Raw genomic sequence first — 16,870 nt, 5'->3', positions numbered from 1 at the left:
AAAATGAATTCACAAATATTCAATACATCAGAACACTTTGAGCCAAATATGTATTATTCCCCTGTAAGCCTGTGTTGTATGGAAGTCCAGATGTGACAATATTCAATTGAAATCATTAAATTAAATATACATAATTGAATATATGTGCGCATAATGTACGACAAAATTAAAATGAAATAATCCAATTTTCATTTCCATGTTGGAAAATGCATTGCTGCTGCCAAACAGGGCTGAACGAAACTGACAAAAACATCTAACTACGATTATTTGACAGAATATTACAATTACGTTCATTCAAGTTTTTCTGGTCATAGATTTTTAGAACTTTAAAATTGTTTAATGAAAAGTGATTAACTAGATGAACTAGATGTCAGTGGGCAGGATTTACTGAGTTTGAGTCTGATGAAAGGTTTTGATTCATGGACCAAAGATTACCTGCAGCTCTAAAACTCTTTGTTCACAAATCCAGTTTGGACCAAACTCTCTCTGAAGAAATGAATTGCAGCCTCTGAGATTTGGAAATTGCACAAGTTCATATTGCAATTTTGATGTTTTTTTTTTTATTAATTGTTCAGCTCAATTGCCAAAACTCAAATGAAATGAAAACTCCTTTGACATTTAGTTTTGTCTGTACTCCAGTGTGTTTGAGCCTGGCGGTCGGCGGCTCCAGGTGGGCGTCGAGGTGTCGGGTTACTACACTCACATTTAGCTTCTGGGCCAATTAAAGCGTCCCGGGTCACTAATAGATCTCTAATGGCTCCCAGATGGAGCGTTACCCCCCCCCCCCACCCCCACACACCACTCCCATCTGCTTCCCCCACTCTCTCCGCTTTCTTTACAGCCGGCTCTTAAAGGATCAGTGCAGGTGGGACGGCCCGCGACCTCTGACCCCGAGCATCAGCAGCATCAGACCTTTAATCCCGGCAGAGTTTCAGGGAAAGTTCTGAGCCGTAACGAGCCGCAGCCCCGGCTCTTCCTCCAACTTTTACTCTCTCTTCCTTTCCTGCCTTCTCATCGGAGAGTTAGCCCACCAGTTGCGATGAGAACAAACACTGGATCCTTTTTGTTCTGGCCAAAAAATGACTGGAAAAACAAAAACCAGACTTCTATATACAGCAGTGGTATGGTCTTATCAGTGGATACATCAGCACAGAACAAACCACAACACCTCAATCTGTTTTCAATAAAACCTGCAGTCCATTAATTAGCACCTGAGCCTCTCTGCCACCTGGTCGTCTGTAAACTGCTGGCTACTGTTTTGTCTGCTTTGTCATCTATTTCTTTGCATTTCATTCCCCTGCAATGTTTTATTATGACCTCTGATTCATTGTTATTACTGCCAAGAGTATTATTAACTAACTAGAATTTATAACCGCCTCCTCTCCTTGTCTCCTCTCCTCCTCTCTTCATCTCCTCTCCCCTCTCCTCTACTCTCCTCTCCTTGTCTCCTCTCTTCTCCTTGTCTCCTCTCCTCTCTCCTTGTCTCCTCTCTCCTTGTCTCCTCTCCTCTTCTTATCTCCTCTCCTCCATGGTGGGACACACAAACACACAAACCGCTCTCCAATTATAGTAGTGGGATTACATTTACTCATGTTTCTGTGATTTTTTGTGTACTTGTGTATTTTTTAAAGTCAGTCATTTCACTGAAGTACATTGTTACTGAAGTATTGTACTTCACTACATTCTAGATCCCAATCCGTTACAGAGGACAGACTTTGTGTCTCTCCATCAGCAAAAGAAACTAACCAATAACCAACCAGTCCAACCAACTAAACATAAGATTCAAACAGTCCTCCCATTAAATAAAACTGTGTTTCTAACTGATCTCCTATTGGTTTGCACTACTGAATGATCCCCGCTCGCGTTATGTCCCGCCCCAACTTCCTGTTTCAATTTAATGAAACAGCATCTTTAAGATAAGATCAGACTGCACTTTATTGATCCCCCGGTGGAGATTCAGGAAACATTTAAGTGCAGAGTAATTGGATATTCTCTGTATTTCCCAGGGAAAACAACAGAATCTGCTGTTTTGTTGTCACTCCATCAACACAGCAGCATTTCCTTTGGTTAGCACTTGTGTTCCTGCTCTCCACACATGACATCATTATCGTACCAGCTCCACGTTGTCGGCAGGATTCGAACCTGCGCGGGGAAACCCCAATGGATTTCTACTCCATCGCCTTAACCGCTCGGCCGCGACACATCTCACAACTTCACTCCCCCGATTTGATGTATTTCATGTTGTTCAAAAGTCTAAACCAATGGGATATCAGTCAGGGTGGGAGAGAAAGGCGGTTTTATTAGGGGCGGGACTGTTCAAAAACCTGTGATGTTTTATTGGTTGGAATTTATATTTATGGCTACCGGTGCAGCATGAGGTCAAAACTCGGGCGGGGCGGGTGGGGAGGGTCGGGACGAGACGAGGAGGGAGGAAGAGAAGGAAGGGACGGAGGTGAAGAGGCCGGCGTGCAGCTGGATGTGGGTCACTGGTCTGTCAGCTGGTGAGAGACCGGCTGACCAACAGGGCGACTCCGGGGCGACTCCGGGGCGATCGGGTATTTTCAGATAATTTACAGCGTTTGTTTTGAACCCAGCAGATAGCAGATAGGCGGAGCTTCCTGCCGCGGGACAGTTCAGGTCAGGTGGGACGGTGACGACAGGAAAAGTTCTCTTACATTAGCAAATATTTCTGGCTTTCACTGTCTTGTCCTACCAATCTGCTGCGGGACAATAACAACCTTTTATTAAATATCAGATATCATCTCTTCTGGTATGATGCAGGCTCCTCCTGAAATAAAACTGCAGAAAAACAGACTGGAAAACCAGACGTTTTACACAGTTTATTTAATAATTGAATTGTTCAGCTCTGTTTTTTGTCAATTAATTCCTCATTTGAAGGCGGTAATGTATCCCAGAGTTTCAGTGGAGAGTTTTAGTGTCCCATGATGCTCTAAATTCTGTTTCAGAGGGTTGAAGAAGAAAATTCTGGGGAAACACCTAATACTTTGGGTGTTTTTTTTTTGGCATGAAAACCAAGAAATTTAAAGATTATATATTGACACAATATATCAGCTACTGGCAGCTTCAGTAATAATCCATATCAGTCGAACCCTAGTTGAAACACAAATAATTATTTGCAAATCCTATGTGAGGCATGGCTGGCAGACAGTAACTGGTGTGACTGGTTCTGGGGTCACTGGTTTGTTCTCTGATGAAAATAATGATACTAATAATAACTTTATTTATATAGCACCTTTAAAAACAGACTTTACAAAGTGCTTTGACAGACAACATAAAAGCAGAATAGTCAAATTATGAATTTAAAAGGCAATAAAACATTAATAAACAGGGATTAAATTCATAGGAGGACAGAGGTGGAAAAGAGCAAACATTCAAGTAAAAAGTGGTATAATCATAGGATGAAAACTAAAATAAATACAATAGAATAAAAGTAAGATAAAATCAAGATAGAGTTGAGATAAAAGATGTAAAAAGACACTAGAAAGATGATAAAAAGCTGATAAAAGATAAAAAGATGATAAAAAGATGACATCACATAAAAGCAAGTCTATAAAAAATGGGTTTTAAGAAGTGATTTAAAAGAAGTCACTAAGAAAAGCACTGGGCGATCGGGCCGTCCCGTCCCGTCCCGTCCCTCCCCTCTCGTCCCGTCCCGTCCCGTCCCGTCCCGTCCCGTGCCGTCCCGTCCCGTCCCGTCCCGTCCCGTCCCGTCCCGTCCCATCCCATCCCATCCCTCCCCTCCCGTCCCATCCAGCTCGTAAAGCGAGAGAAGGATTCAAGGCTATTTCAGCAAACTTTACCTCCTCTGCCCTCTCATTAGTTTCTCTTTCTTCAGTCGGCCTTGTGGGATTCTCTCATCGCTGGCAGCAGTCAAACCTCTGATTCAGACGAGTGATTAATCTCCATCAGAGAGATTTTAAATTACCGGGATTACAAACGGCTTCGCTCTCTCTTCGTCTGCAGAGTTTTATATGATCTGTAGCGTTTTATATGATCTGCATCGAGGATAAAAAGCAGCTCATTTTCTCTCCCTCATGTCATCATCAGGTCCGTTGGTAACACTTTACAATAAGGGTCACTAAGTTAAGGGTTAGTTAACTAACCCTTAATTAACAGTTAACTAATATGTCTGGTAATTATTTACTAATGGTGTTCATGTTAACTAAGGTATTCATTTATACATTCTGTAGTATAGTTATTTTACTGTTAACAAACAATGAAATGATCATTAATAATGTTTACTAATTATTAGTAATGCTATAATTTATGTTATTTCATCATTCGTTTGTGTAATATAAAATCATTTGTTTATAAATTATATATTGTATCATAGATTTTTACCCTTTTTACCGTCTCTTATCAGCTATGATACAATATATAATTTATAAACAAATGATTTTATATTATACAAACGAATGATAAAATAACATAAATTATGGCATTACTAATAATTAGTAAACATTATTAATGATCATTTCATTGTTTGTTAACAGTAAAATAACTATTAACTAAAGTTTAATTAACTATCAGTTTACCATTTATTAATGATGGTTATTATAAAGTGTTACCCATTATTTAATAGTCATCTTTATAAACTATTAAATAATGTATAAATTAATACCTTAGTTAACATGAACACCATTAGTAAATTACACATTAGTTAACTGTTAATTAAGGGTTAGTTAATGCTAAATAAGCATTAACTAACCCTTATTAAGCATCTAACCCCTAACTTAGTGACCCTTATTGTAAAGTGTTACCAAATTAATTTCACCTGAACAGTGGAATCACTTCATCATCGTTATCGACATTACGACCTTCGACCCACAACTGTGGAAGTGCTGAATGTTTTTCCAGTGAATGCAGGAGACTCCCTTGTTAATTTCAACACCTGGATGTTAAAGAGCGAAGCTGCACACCAAGGCATCATGGGAGGACAGGAAAACACATGACCTCTGACCCCAGCGGCACGTCTGAGGCAGAGGGCCCAACAGGTTTCCTGCCACAGGGGAAACTTCTGCTCAAACAGAATGAGTCACTCCTTCTGTTTGGAGGCTGTCACTCTCACACACACACCATTTTACATTTTAGGCATTTAGCTGAAATCTTTATTGAGAGTGTAATGAGGACAATAGAGCGCTTTCAGGTGACTTAATCCTCCCTCTGGCGGCCATGTTGGAGGTCCTCAGCTCTGTGAACAGCTGACTGTGTTTCTGTCGTCTCAACAGAATTGAACAGACGGTTAATTTCTGTCTGTTTCTGACTGAACTGATCATTTCATCACTGATCCATCTGATTGATTTAGTGTTTAGATAATGTCAGCTTGTTAGCTAGCTAACCATAGCATCTGGTCAGCTAACCATCACTGTCTTGTTGTTAACACATCTGATTAGCACACTAGCTAACGTATCTAGTAGCAGCTAGCGTTAGCATGCTAACATTAACATCAGTTAGCTGTTTGCTGGCTAGTTAGCTAGCTAACAGTTTGTTCAGGTTAACTGAGCTGACTCTTCTCAAGCTCCAACTCTTCATGTTTTGGAGTAGAGACTAGGGCTAAAGACAAGACAGTTTACTGTGTCACAGTAACCTACATTTGGAAACAAATCCACCTTATCACACTATTCACTTTTACTGAGAACGTTACTGAATGGATCTACGGGAGCGTATCTATGTTCCCAGGGTCCTATGTTCCCCAGTTCAATATTCTGTTAATACACATTAACCCTCCTATTGTGTTCGGGTCAAATTTGACCCGTTTCAAGTTAAAATATTTCATAAATATTATCCAGTTTTTTTTATTGGAACATGGCTTCAAAACAGCTATATAAACACAACAAAAGCAATGGTTATCATTTTATTTGATTTTGAAGGTCTCTAACCCTAACCCAATGCCCAGGGGGTTCTTCTCGCTAAGTTCTCCTCATCCCATATTGGGGTAATACTACTTTCTACTCAAAAGTCAGAAGGATCAGAAGTGCAATCAAATAACGGTGGATGGCCAGTGCCTAACCTGGATAGCTCTGACAAAAAGCCCTTCTGTTCTTTGAAACAGTTGTGGTCAGAGCTCTGGGTAAACATCTACACACAACCAACCTAACCCTAACCCTAGAACTGGGGAACATAGGAATGACTCCGGATCTACAGCCACACCACAACAAGCTGCATCAGCTGCTCTCTGCTTCTAGCTGCTTCATACACATAACACACAGTTCTACAGTGTTCCTCCATCATGGAGACTCAGCTGGTTTACAGGTGATTTGTGATGCAACTGCAAAGCCTCTACAGTGAAATAAGCTTCAATTCTTTGATCACCAACATTACAAGCAACCAACAGCAACCAACGTATACAGTAACACAACACACATACCCACAAGCCAAACAACATTTCTACCAGCAGCACCTGCCAGCAGAGCCACTAAACCTCATATTGTTCGTCTCTCTGTCTGCACTTGTCCGGGCTTCGCTTTATTGTCGTCCGGCAACGTTTCGCCGGAAAGAGAGTGAAAGAAGGATTCGCTGTCAGGAGGAGAAAGGTTAAAAGCATTAAGCCCTCAGAGAGTTTTTCTTTGTGAGAAAACACACGCTGTCATCAGCTGGATGACTCGGTTGAATGACACAATAATAACATGGTTTCCTTTAGCGGCTGAAAGCCCGCCAGGCTCTGTGGGACGGGGCGAGGAGGAGATGGTGGGAAGACGTTTGAGGGATGAAGTCATTGTTGTGTTGAGACGTGTCGGGACAGCGGAGGGCACTGAATCACTCCGACGACTTCCCAGAACAGACACGACAGCCACCAAACAGGCTCCGAGGAAAGTCTGCCGAGAACCTGAACTGAGATTTAAAAAAAACACACAAGCCTGTAAAGTGGAACTGCTCCTCGTCTTTGTCTCCTATTTGTCTTGTTTTACTGCGCTTTAGAAACACGACCTCCGCTTGTAAAACTCATCATCCAGTGTTTTTCCAAAATGGCCTGTCACTTTTACATTGCTCCATGCAGCGTTGAGTAGAAACATATTTCAGTAGTTATTACTTTTCCCAGTAACATGTGGTGTAACGAATTACACCAAACTAATTTTCAATTACAAAATATTAGTTACCGATCAAAATGTTTTTGAAAACTTTCTTTATTACCCCCTCTAAATCAGATTGATCAAGTTGAACGATCCAAAAACTAAATCACACCCCCATTTTCAATTTGTTTTCCCTCTGCTTTGATTTCGTCCAGGTAAAGGACGACAGGAACATCGGACACCGACGCCGTTTGAGTTCCTGATCGTTCAGGAGAGGAAGCTGACTGATCTGAGTTTAGAAGAAGAGGAGGAGGAGGAGGAATGGAGAAGTAATATAACGAGTAGAGTTACTAATTGGAGTAACTAATTACCAAGGAGGAATGAGTAATATATACATTTCTTTGGGTAAGCACAAATGGGCCGCAGCTCATTTCCTAAAGTGCCAAAAGTCTGGAACCCGGGGCCTCGCAGGTTTATTTGCTTTTGGGTTTTCAGTCTGAGTCTGGGAGGTGAAATGTTATTTTCCAACAGCTGAACGACCTGATGAACAAGTTTCTGTCAGCAGCTCACCAGCCAGGACCGAGGGATTGAACACTGTAGTTAAATTGGAATTATTTCATAGATTATTTGACAAAATCCAACCAAATGAAAGCTGTTGGACTGTGGGAATTTGTATCGTAGTTTGAATATATCCATATAACCCACTACTGCATGTGTCCTTATAGCCCACTATCTATCCTTATAGCCCACCATGTGTCCTTATAGCCCACCATGTGTCCTTATAGCCCACCATGTGTCCTTATAGCCCACTATGAACTCTGCAGTGTTTTGTCCTTCAGCTGGTGACCTTTGAACTCTGGTGGCACCAAATAACGGCACCAAGAGTCTCGGTAGAACTGTGGTGCAGTTCGTTAATCCAACCAACTAAAGGAAACCACCTCGAAACGCAAGGGATTATGGGTAGAAGGTTACAGATGCAGTTCCTCATGCAGCACAAAATGAAGTCTGAACTGATGCTCATATTCAGCTTCATGCCCACACACACACACACACACACACACACACACACACACACACACACACCCTCTCTCCAGTAAACAAGCTACTTCTGAGTCATGTGACTTTTGTTTTCAAGCCCTGGTTCCCTTGTGATTGGTCGGTGTGAACCTAAACGAACCAAATACAAAAATGCAACAAAGTCAAAATTTCCACTATAGTTTGGACCAAAGAAAACAAACTCCAGGTCTGACTGAACCCCATAAGCTTCAGTTCCTCTTCAAGATCGTCCAAAAATTACAAGCAAACAAAAATAAGGAGACGGAAAGGTCAGAGTCTTAAAGCCCTGAAGGTTTTCCTGCGACCGTGGAACCATCATGTCAGAGAGAGAGAGAGGAGAGTCACTGCTCTTCAGATCCCATCGGCCTTCATGTCATCACATGTCATCACTGATCTGAACTATGTGTTGTCAGACAGACTGATGACGCTCCCTCTGTCAGATTTGCATCAGGAAGTTCAACCAGCTGAACTTTTTCTGGACAGACGGATTCGCCGATGTTTGTTCTGTAGAAGCTAGCGGCGAACACAGAGCCGACGGTCCGACCGAAACAAAGAGAAACCAGAGAAAGCCTGGTGGAGCGTTGGGATGATTTGGTGGGTCACTGTCCACCCGTAGACAACAGCATTGGTTTATTTTGATCTATAAAGCGATACTGGGTAAACTTCCAGCTTACCTCTGTACCTTCTGTCTCAGAACTGGTAGCTACCAGCTACGCTCCTCCAAGTGTTTGCTTTTTAATGTACCCCGGGTTTTGACAGATCTGGGGAAAACTGCATTTTCCTACTATGCACCTTGGGCATGGAATAATCTACAAAATGATCTAATGAACGATCTCTAGACACATTTATATCCATTGATGAATTTAAGGGCATCATAAAGAATGTGGTGATGGAGACATGCAGTTGTTTTTCTGGAGAGGCCGCTGTGTTTGAACAGCTGTTCTTCTGTTTTATTGTGGATTTTTGTATATCATGTTGTATATGCTGCATTTTAATATGTTGTGATTCTGTACGGCTGCTACCTTCGCCAGGTCTCTCTTGTAAAAGAGATTTTTGATCTCAATGGGACTTCCTGGTAAAATAAATGTAAAATAAAATAAATAAATAAATAAATAAATAATGACTGGAGGTTTTCCAGATCAGTTTCTGATTGAGTTTATACTGTAGAGTCTGTTTCTTCTTTATGAGCAAAGCTTCCTGTTCTTCTGCCTTGCCGCCATGTTGACGCTCAGAACAAACCAACACACACACACACACACACACACACACACACATCTATCAGCAATAACTCTGTCTGTTTTCTGATGGATCAGTGTTGCTGCCACTTAACTGACCGAGGTGAGAGAGATAAACGGCGGTCGGTCTCTCTCCTGCTGCTCTGAGATCAGTGGTTTGACCCTTGGAAACAGGAAACTCCACACTGTTTACTTTCCCCTGTTCTCCTAATGCAGGCGACCTTTGGTAAAAACCTGGTGGGAGGGAGCGGAGGGAGAGTTCAGTGCCCCCTTCACTCAGCGCTAACCCCCCCCCCCCGCCCCGCCTCTCCTCCTCCCAGCATTCCTCAGTGCCTTATCTCCTTGTATCGTAAACAGAGACCCCCCCCTCCCCCGCTCAGGCGTGGGGGGGGGTTCAGGGGTCAGCAGTGTGTTTTTTGATGCCGGTTAGCGGAGTCGAACGGCGCTCCGCTCTTCCCACGCCGCTGCCTGTACCTGGATGCCTCCCGCATGACATCATCAGCGCGAGCCGGACGACGTCAGCGGGGAAAAGCTCTCTCTCTCTCTCTCTCTCTCTCTCTCTCTCCCTCGCAGTGCTGATTGGAAACAGACCGGCCCGCACGCCGGCCTCGACCCGCCGCGCTGACTGGCAGACGATCTGATGAAAACTTGTTCTGGGCTCGAGCCGACCGGCCGCAGAAGAGATTTGTGCCATACTTTCTGATCGTTTTGTGTTTAGTTTGTGTCGACTGTTGGTGTGAAGTTTCCCAACTACTGTAAGAGTGACACAGGTATATTTGACTTTATACCATGGTCTGGGTGAATACTCGATTCTGATTGGCTGCAGGGTGTCCATTAATTCCTGATAATGGACACCTACTAAGTAGTTCCAGTGAAACTGTCTGTTCACCGTTCTAAATTAATGCGCTGGCTACGTAGCATCAGCCTGGATCTAAAATGAGTAACCATAGCAACAGGGACGCAGTCAAAGCCTCCGTTTACAATTTGTATGTTCGTGAAAATCTTGATATCGATTTGGGGACAATGACATGGCTGATAGCTAGCTAGTCTTGTTGTTAAACATACTGTCAGATTATATTTACTGTTTGTTATTGACTCTGAATGTTGCTAGCATAACGTTAGCTTTCTGGCTCCTAGCTGAGCCAAAGGCTTCTATGAGCTGAGTGGACTAGAAATATCTCCTGCTGCCAAGTCCTATCTAAGGTTCGTCCTATTTACTGGAGGAGTGAACAACGTTTCCGTTGCATAAGAACCTTATGGGATGGTAATGATTGTTCCAGGTATTAGTCAAACCCTCAAGTGTTACTGAAACTCAGGAGAAGCAGCAGCAAGACATTTCTCTGTTGATCTTTTTTTTAAAAATCTTTTTTCTAAGGTAGGCTACCGGTATTTTGATACGGGGCTCTCTCTCCCTCTCCCTCTCTCTCTCTCTCTCTCTCTCTCGTAACTGCTGTGAAACAATCAGAAAATAACGTTTTATTTCTCTGATTCACCGGCATTCTCGCTACTACCGCTATCAATTGAAGTTATATGTATGTTAAGTATGTTTTCAGTGCTGTGTTTTTGTGAGGAGGAACTGTGACTATGTGTGAACTTTGTCGGGTGAACTGTTGCCCGTGTATGGAAAAGCCAAAGCAGTTTGAAGGTGCGTGACTCTTAACACGACCCCCCCCCCCCCCCCCCCCCCCACCCCCCCGCCCGCGGCCGAAGCTTCGAATATTCGCTGTTGATTACTACCGAAGCTCCGAAGCCCAAAAAATGGTATTCTGGACAGCCCTAATATCCAGTCTAGCTATTAAATGTTAAAACGGCTTGCCATAGACTCTCTCATTTCTCTCATTAAGAAGTCGCTGTGGACAAAAGCATCAGCTAACAGTGAAAAATGAATCATGAGTATCATCAGTCTGCTGTCAGCTGTGACTCACAGGATGACGGACGTGTGAGGCAAGAAGACGCTGACGCAACGCGACTCACGCAGCAGTTCTGGGGCTGGAGGAGCGTCAGTCGGCTGGTGATGTCATCGCCCGCTCAGCGACATGACATCAGCTCAGCGGAGCGGGTTCCAGCCGGACGCCGGCTCCTCCAGCTGTTATCTGCTTCCTAAACTCACGGCACTTCCCTCCTCTCTCCCTGTGACTCACGCCAAAACTCACTCAGATCCACACTGAGCTCATCCCTCCTCACACCTCAGGGAGAGTGATACACAGGACCAAGACACACTCGGTACAGTCCCGGACCAATCAGAGTGCTGAGGCCCGTGTTTGACTGTAGTTATGTTTACCTGGACACCAATAATCCAATATGAACCTGATTAAGACAACAGTCTGAATAAGAAACTGCCATGTAAACAGCATTTTCTGATCCCCTGAACCTGAATAAGCTCATAGTCAGTAAGCAGACTCTCATTAAGACATGTGCAGTATTCTGGTTTCAGTCTCATTATTGAAGCGGTTCAGACTCTAAACACCTAAATCCAACCAGGACTCTCTCTGGACCGCCTGACGCTCCTCTGCCTTCCAGAGGCTGAACTGGTTTCAGAGGAGAAAGAGACTGACAGCAGAAGGAGAGGCTGAAACTGAGCATGCTCAGGATTTAGAGGGAAACGGAGATCATGAAGTTTTCGGTAAAGTCTGAAACTGTCTGAGTCTCCGGTGATCCTCCTCTGTCCTGCTGACCGGACTTTGCTCCGCAGCTGGAGACAGGAACATGAATGGAACAGTTCTATAAGCAACACATGGAGACACATTCATCTGAATACTGTCTGATTTAGAATAAGGACAATACTCAGATTATTGCTGTCCATGTAAACAGAGTCAGTGCAAATGTGGGGCAACAGTTTGGCTTTGAGGTTCGAGAGCCAACATTATAAACTGCCAGAGGAATGACCAAGTCAACTTCGCTCGAGTCCCAAGTCGGTCTCAAGTCTTGAGGCACAAGTCTCAGTCAAGTCTCAAGTCTAAATGTCTAAATGTCAAGTCCATGTCATTAAAGTCAAGTCTCAAGTCTAAATGTAGAACAGCAAGTCAGAACAAATCAAGAGTCCAGTATCAATTTAATATCTTAAAGAAAACTAAATATCTAGGACTTTTCAATGCAATATGGTTTTAATAGGATAAAAACTCGGTAAGAGCATCATGAGTTTGATTTCTATAATCAGTTTCAACTTCAATAAATTCAATCATTCCATACAAATTCAGAAAACAGAATTTAAATTCAGTCGTCTGCTGGAACAAATCTCATCACTTTCAATCTAAGTCATTTACACAAACACAAGATCTCAAGTCAAGACTTTAGAAACCTTTTCAAGTCATCAGAGTACAAGTCAGAGTCAAGTCCCAAGTCACCAGAACCCAAGTCCAGTCTCAAGAAATTAAAACTGTGACTTGAGTCCAGGTCATGTGACTCGAGTCCAACCTCTGGAAGCCTCTGTAGAAACCTGACAGAACATGTAAAGAATGAACAGAAACGAACAGAAAGAGTGAGGGGAAGAAGTCACATGAGACGGACGAGCCGCCGCCCGCGAGCCGCCAGGAAACAAAAGAGCAGCTCATGTGACCTTTGACCTCTGACACAGGTCAGCGACCCGACTTCCCTCTGATTCAAACAGGGGAGCCTCGGGCGTCCAGCTCTCTGTCGGTGTCTCTCTCCCTACCTCTTTCTCCTCTCTCTGTCAGTGTCTCTCTCCCTACCTCTCTCTCTCTGTCGGTGTCTCTCTCCCTACTAGTCTCTCTCTCTCTCTCTGTCGGTGTCTCTCTGTCGGTCTCTCTCTCTCTCTCCCCCTCCCTCAGAATCAAAACTTTATTCGCCAAATACAATGTACAAGGAATTTCTCTTGCTGCAGGTGTCAACATAAAATCTAATAAGAATAAATGTAAAATGTAAAAAATGTAATAAACTATATACAATACAAATAAAAATAAAAAGGCATGCGCTTCTGCACATAGATTTAAAGACAAGAGGCTTTTAAATCACTTCCTAAAAGTCACTTTTACAGATTTACTTTAATGTAATTATCTTTTATTAATTGTGTTTTTTACCTCCTTTTACGACCTTTGATGCTTTAAATTCATCAGTCTTGTCTTGCTCTATTTCTTACTTTACTTTCATTACTTTTTCTGTCTGTTTGGAAAGGTATAGAAACAAAGATTTGTTATTTTGTTATTTTTTTGTATTATTTCATTGTTATTCTTGGTATTAAGTGGGTTCAGCAGAGAGAGAGAGAGAGAGAGAGAGAGAGAGAGAGAGCGGTAATGGAGACAGAAAAGCCTGAATCCCTGCCTGACCCAAAACACACACCCAGTAATCCCACAGCTCCCATCAGACTGACATGTTTACCGCACACACACACACACACACACACACACACACACACACACACACACACACACACACAATGAACACACTGCAAAAAAACACAATGCATTAGTACAAGCACAAACAGCCACATGTACTTAAACACACAAATACACACATATTAACCCACACATACAGGTGTTAACACATTAAACACACACACACACACGTAAGCAAACATGCATTAACACAAACAGACACACACAACGCACGGGCACATACATGCATACACACACACACACACACATATTCACGCATTTACACACATGCACATTGCACAAACACGGACAAAAATACACACAAATACTCATTTATGCACACACACACATACATACAAACACACACACACTTTAAATTTTAAAACACTCCACTTGGCTACAGATACAGACTGATGACTTTTTGAAGCAGTGATTTTCCAAATCTCGGGAAATTCACACATGTACAGATCCATCCACACACACACACACACACACACAGATTTATCCACACACACACACACACACTCACATGATGCAGTAATTTCCCAAATCTCAGAAAAATCCATGCAGAACTTTTCTGGATTTCTCCTCCGAGGCAAAATGATTCAAATCCTCAAAACAGTGTGAGAGGAAGGATGACACGGGGTTAAACTGCTGCTGTGTGTGTGTGTGTGTGTGTGTGTGGTAGAGAGAGAGAGTGTGTGTGTGTGTTTGTGTGTCTGTGTATGTGTTTGAGGTGTGTGTGTGTGTGAGCATTAACCTGAGCTGCTGCTCGGTGTGTGAACAAAAGAAAACAGATAAATCCCTCTGTGTGTTCGTACCTCATCAGGTTCTGTAGACCCTGCTTGCTGGAGTTCCTCCTCACGATCGCGCTCGACATGTCGCTCTCTTCTTCTTCTTCTTCTTCTTCTTCTTCTTCTCTCCCTCTGGCAGAACGCAAACAGATCACGCCGTTTTCCAGTTACTCCTCTTCTTCTTCTCTCTCTCTCTTTCTTTCTTTCCCCTTCAACAGCGGAGGCTTTCTGTCCCGCAGCCGTCCTGAAGCTCTCTCTCTCTCTCTCTGTGTGTCTGTCTCTGTGTGTGTGTGTTATGCTGTTAACACTCCTCTGGTTTCACACACACACACACACACACGCCCTCAGATCGACCGACCGTCACACACACACACACACACACCCTCTATATCACACACACAGTTTCCTCTCGACCCAGCAGAGTTTCCCCCCTGCAACGCCTGTTGTGAGTGTCAGCGGAGCTCAGAGCCTCTCTTTAACTCTCTCTCTCTCTCTCTCTCCTGGAGGCTGGGTTTTAGTCACTTCACCCCCCCCCCTCCTCCTCCTCCTCCCCCATCCCACCTCCCCTTTCTCCTCCTCCTCCTCACCCCCCCCTCTGTCCTACATGTGGTTTTCATTGAGTGCTCAGAGCGAGGCCCAACATCTCTGTTTTTTTTTCTTTTCGCTGCCTTTCTCCCTTCTGCTGGGTCATGTGGTCTTCCCTCGAGGGGGTGTGGAGGGGGGGCTAAGGGGGGGGGTGAAAGACGATACACCCTCCTACCCCACATCTACTAATCCCCCCCCCGCTACACCCCCCATCCCCTCCCCAACATTTCAATCTCTCTCTGATTGCCAAAGCAGCAGATTAGCAGGAAAAGCCCGGAGAGAGCAGGAGTCTGTTTGATACTCAGACTCAAGTGTTTTGGTTTTTCAGTCCTGGGCCTTCTGTGTTTGGGATATTAATGCACAGATATATACAGAGGTGGGAAGTAACTAAGTACATTTACTCGAATGCTGTACTTAAGTACAATTTTGAGGTACTTGTACTTTACTTGAGTATTACCATTTTATGCTACTTATGAGTAGATGATGACAGAATTTTCATTTTTGGGCGAACTATTCCTTTAAAGGGACAGCTAACTAAATTATGCAATTCCTCATTTTCTCTGCTGAGAAAAGCCGGAGCAGAGGGAAAACCCTGCAGCTCTCTGAACCGGATCACTATAGGAAACGCAGCAGCCAAAAGCTCCATTTTATTACAGTTATTGAATATTAGGAACGCTCAGCTCCTGGTGGATGATGAACATAGAAGTGATACTAAAGAAAAACATGAACATTTTTCACTAGACTGACCGTCTCTTTAACACTCACTCGGCTCATTTCAGCTCATTTTGGGTGATTTTACACTGCTGTTACTGGTGTGTGTGTGTGTGTGTGTGTGTGTGTGTGTGTACAGTCAGTGAGATCTGAACTCCAAATGAAGAGATTCTTTCCAAAATGAGATCTGTGCCCAGAGGTGGAAAGTAACTAAGTACATTTACTCGAATACTGTACTTAAGCACAATTTTGAGGTACTTGTACTTTACTTGAGTATTACCATTTTATGCTACTTTATACTTCCACTCCACTACATTTCAGAGGGAAATATTCTACTTTTTACTCCACTACCTTTATTTGATAACTTAAGTTACTAGTTACTTTGCAGATTCAGATTATTAATACAAAATATAATCAACTAATAAATTGTGATGTATTATTATAGATTACTGTAAGCTACCCAGCAGTATATAAAGTAGTGGAAATCAGCCCCACCTTTTCCAGCTGCAACATTAAAGTGATGCTTACACATTAATGCATCAATAATTATAATTCAATAATATCATATATACTGTATTATTCTGAAATGGGCCATTCTGCATAATGAGTACTTTTACTTTTGTTGCTTTAAGTACATTTTGATGCTAATACTTTTGTACTTTTACTTAAGTAACATTTTGAATGCAGGACTTTTACTTGTAACAGAGTATTTTTATACTGTGGTATTTCTACTTTTACTGAAGTAAAAGATCTGAGTACTTCTTCCACCACTGGATATATAACATCAGGGTATCCAATTCCGGACAGCATATGACCAAAAAAATCACAATCATATACAAATATATTTCATCCTGTACTGTTTTCGCTGAAGTTTCTCATAAATTAACAATCCTCCATCTGTCTTTTTTAAAGTTTAATATCGTTTTCACCTGAACTTGTAATTGATTTTCTTCCAGTCCCTGCAAATGGATGATAGCGCACCTATTTTTGAGATTCAAAATTCGTATCCAATTCCGGACACTTACTTTTGTCCGTGTCGGTGTATTCATATACTCGATATTAACCCTTTATTAACCTTCCTGTACCTTCACAATGTTACAGAGACTTGTAAGAAGTGCAGGCTCTGT

The 16,870-nt window shown here is 42.6% G+C and overlaps 1 protein-coding gene and 1 non-coding gene across 4 annotated transcripts in view; both read right to left on the bottom strand.

The window, feature by feature from the left end:
* The window catches only part of lsp1a (lymphocyte specific protein 1 a), a 52,689-nt gene extending 37,798 nt beyond the window's left edge, over window positions 1–14,891 (bottom strand). For all 3 annotated transcript variants that reach the window (XM_071544673.1, XM_071544675.1, XM_071544674.1), the window contains exon 1: window positions 14,475–14,891. In XM_071544673.1, the coding sequence (XP_071400774.1) occupies window positions 14,475–14,533 (59 nt within the window). In that variant the 5' untranslated portion in view covers window positions 14,534–14,891. The remainder of the gene's footprint in view (window positions 1–14,474) is intronic.
* trnas-aga (transfer RNA serine (anticodon AGA)) lies at window positions 2,122–2,202 on the bottom strand. Its single transcript has one exon. It is a non-coding gene; the product is annotated as a tRNA-Ser (tRNA).
* Window positions 14,892–16,870: the final 1,979 nt, after the last annotated feature.

The sequence above is a fragment of the Centroberyx affinis genome, unplaced genomic scaffold (assembly GCF_046629955.1).
Source record: "Centroberyx affinis isolate AG114_WGS23_722 - 3 ecotype Tasmania unplaced genomic scaffold, CSIRO-AGI_Caff_v1 ptg004628l_1, whole genome shotgun sequence".
NCBI classification, from domain to species: domain Eukaryota; kingdom Metazoa; phylum Chordata; class Actinopteri; order Beryciformes; family Berycidae; genus Centroberyx; species Centroberyx affinis.
The sequence above is the reverse complement of the archived record's forward strand: the minus strand, read 5'-3'. Positions and strand labels throughout refer to the sequence as shown.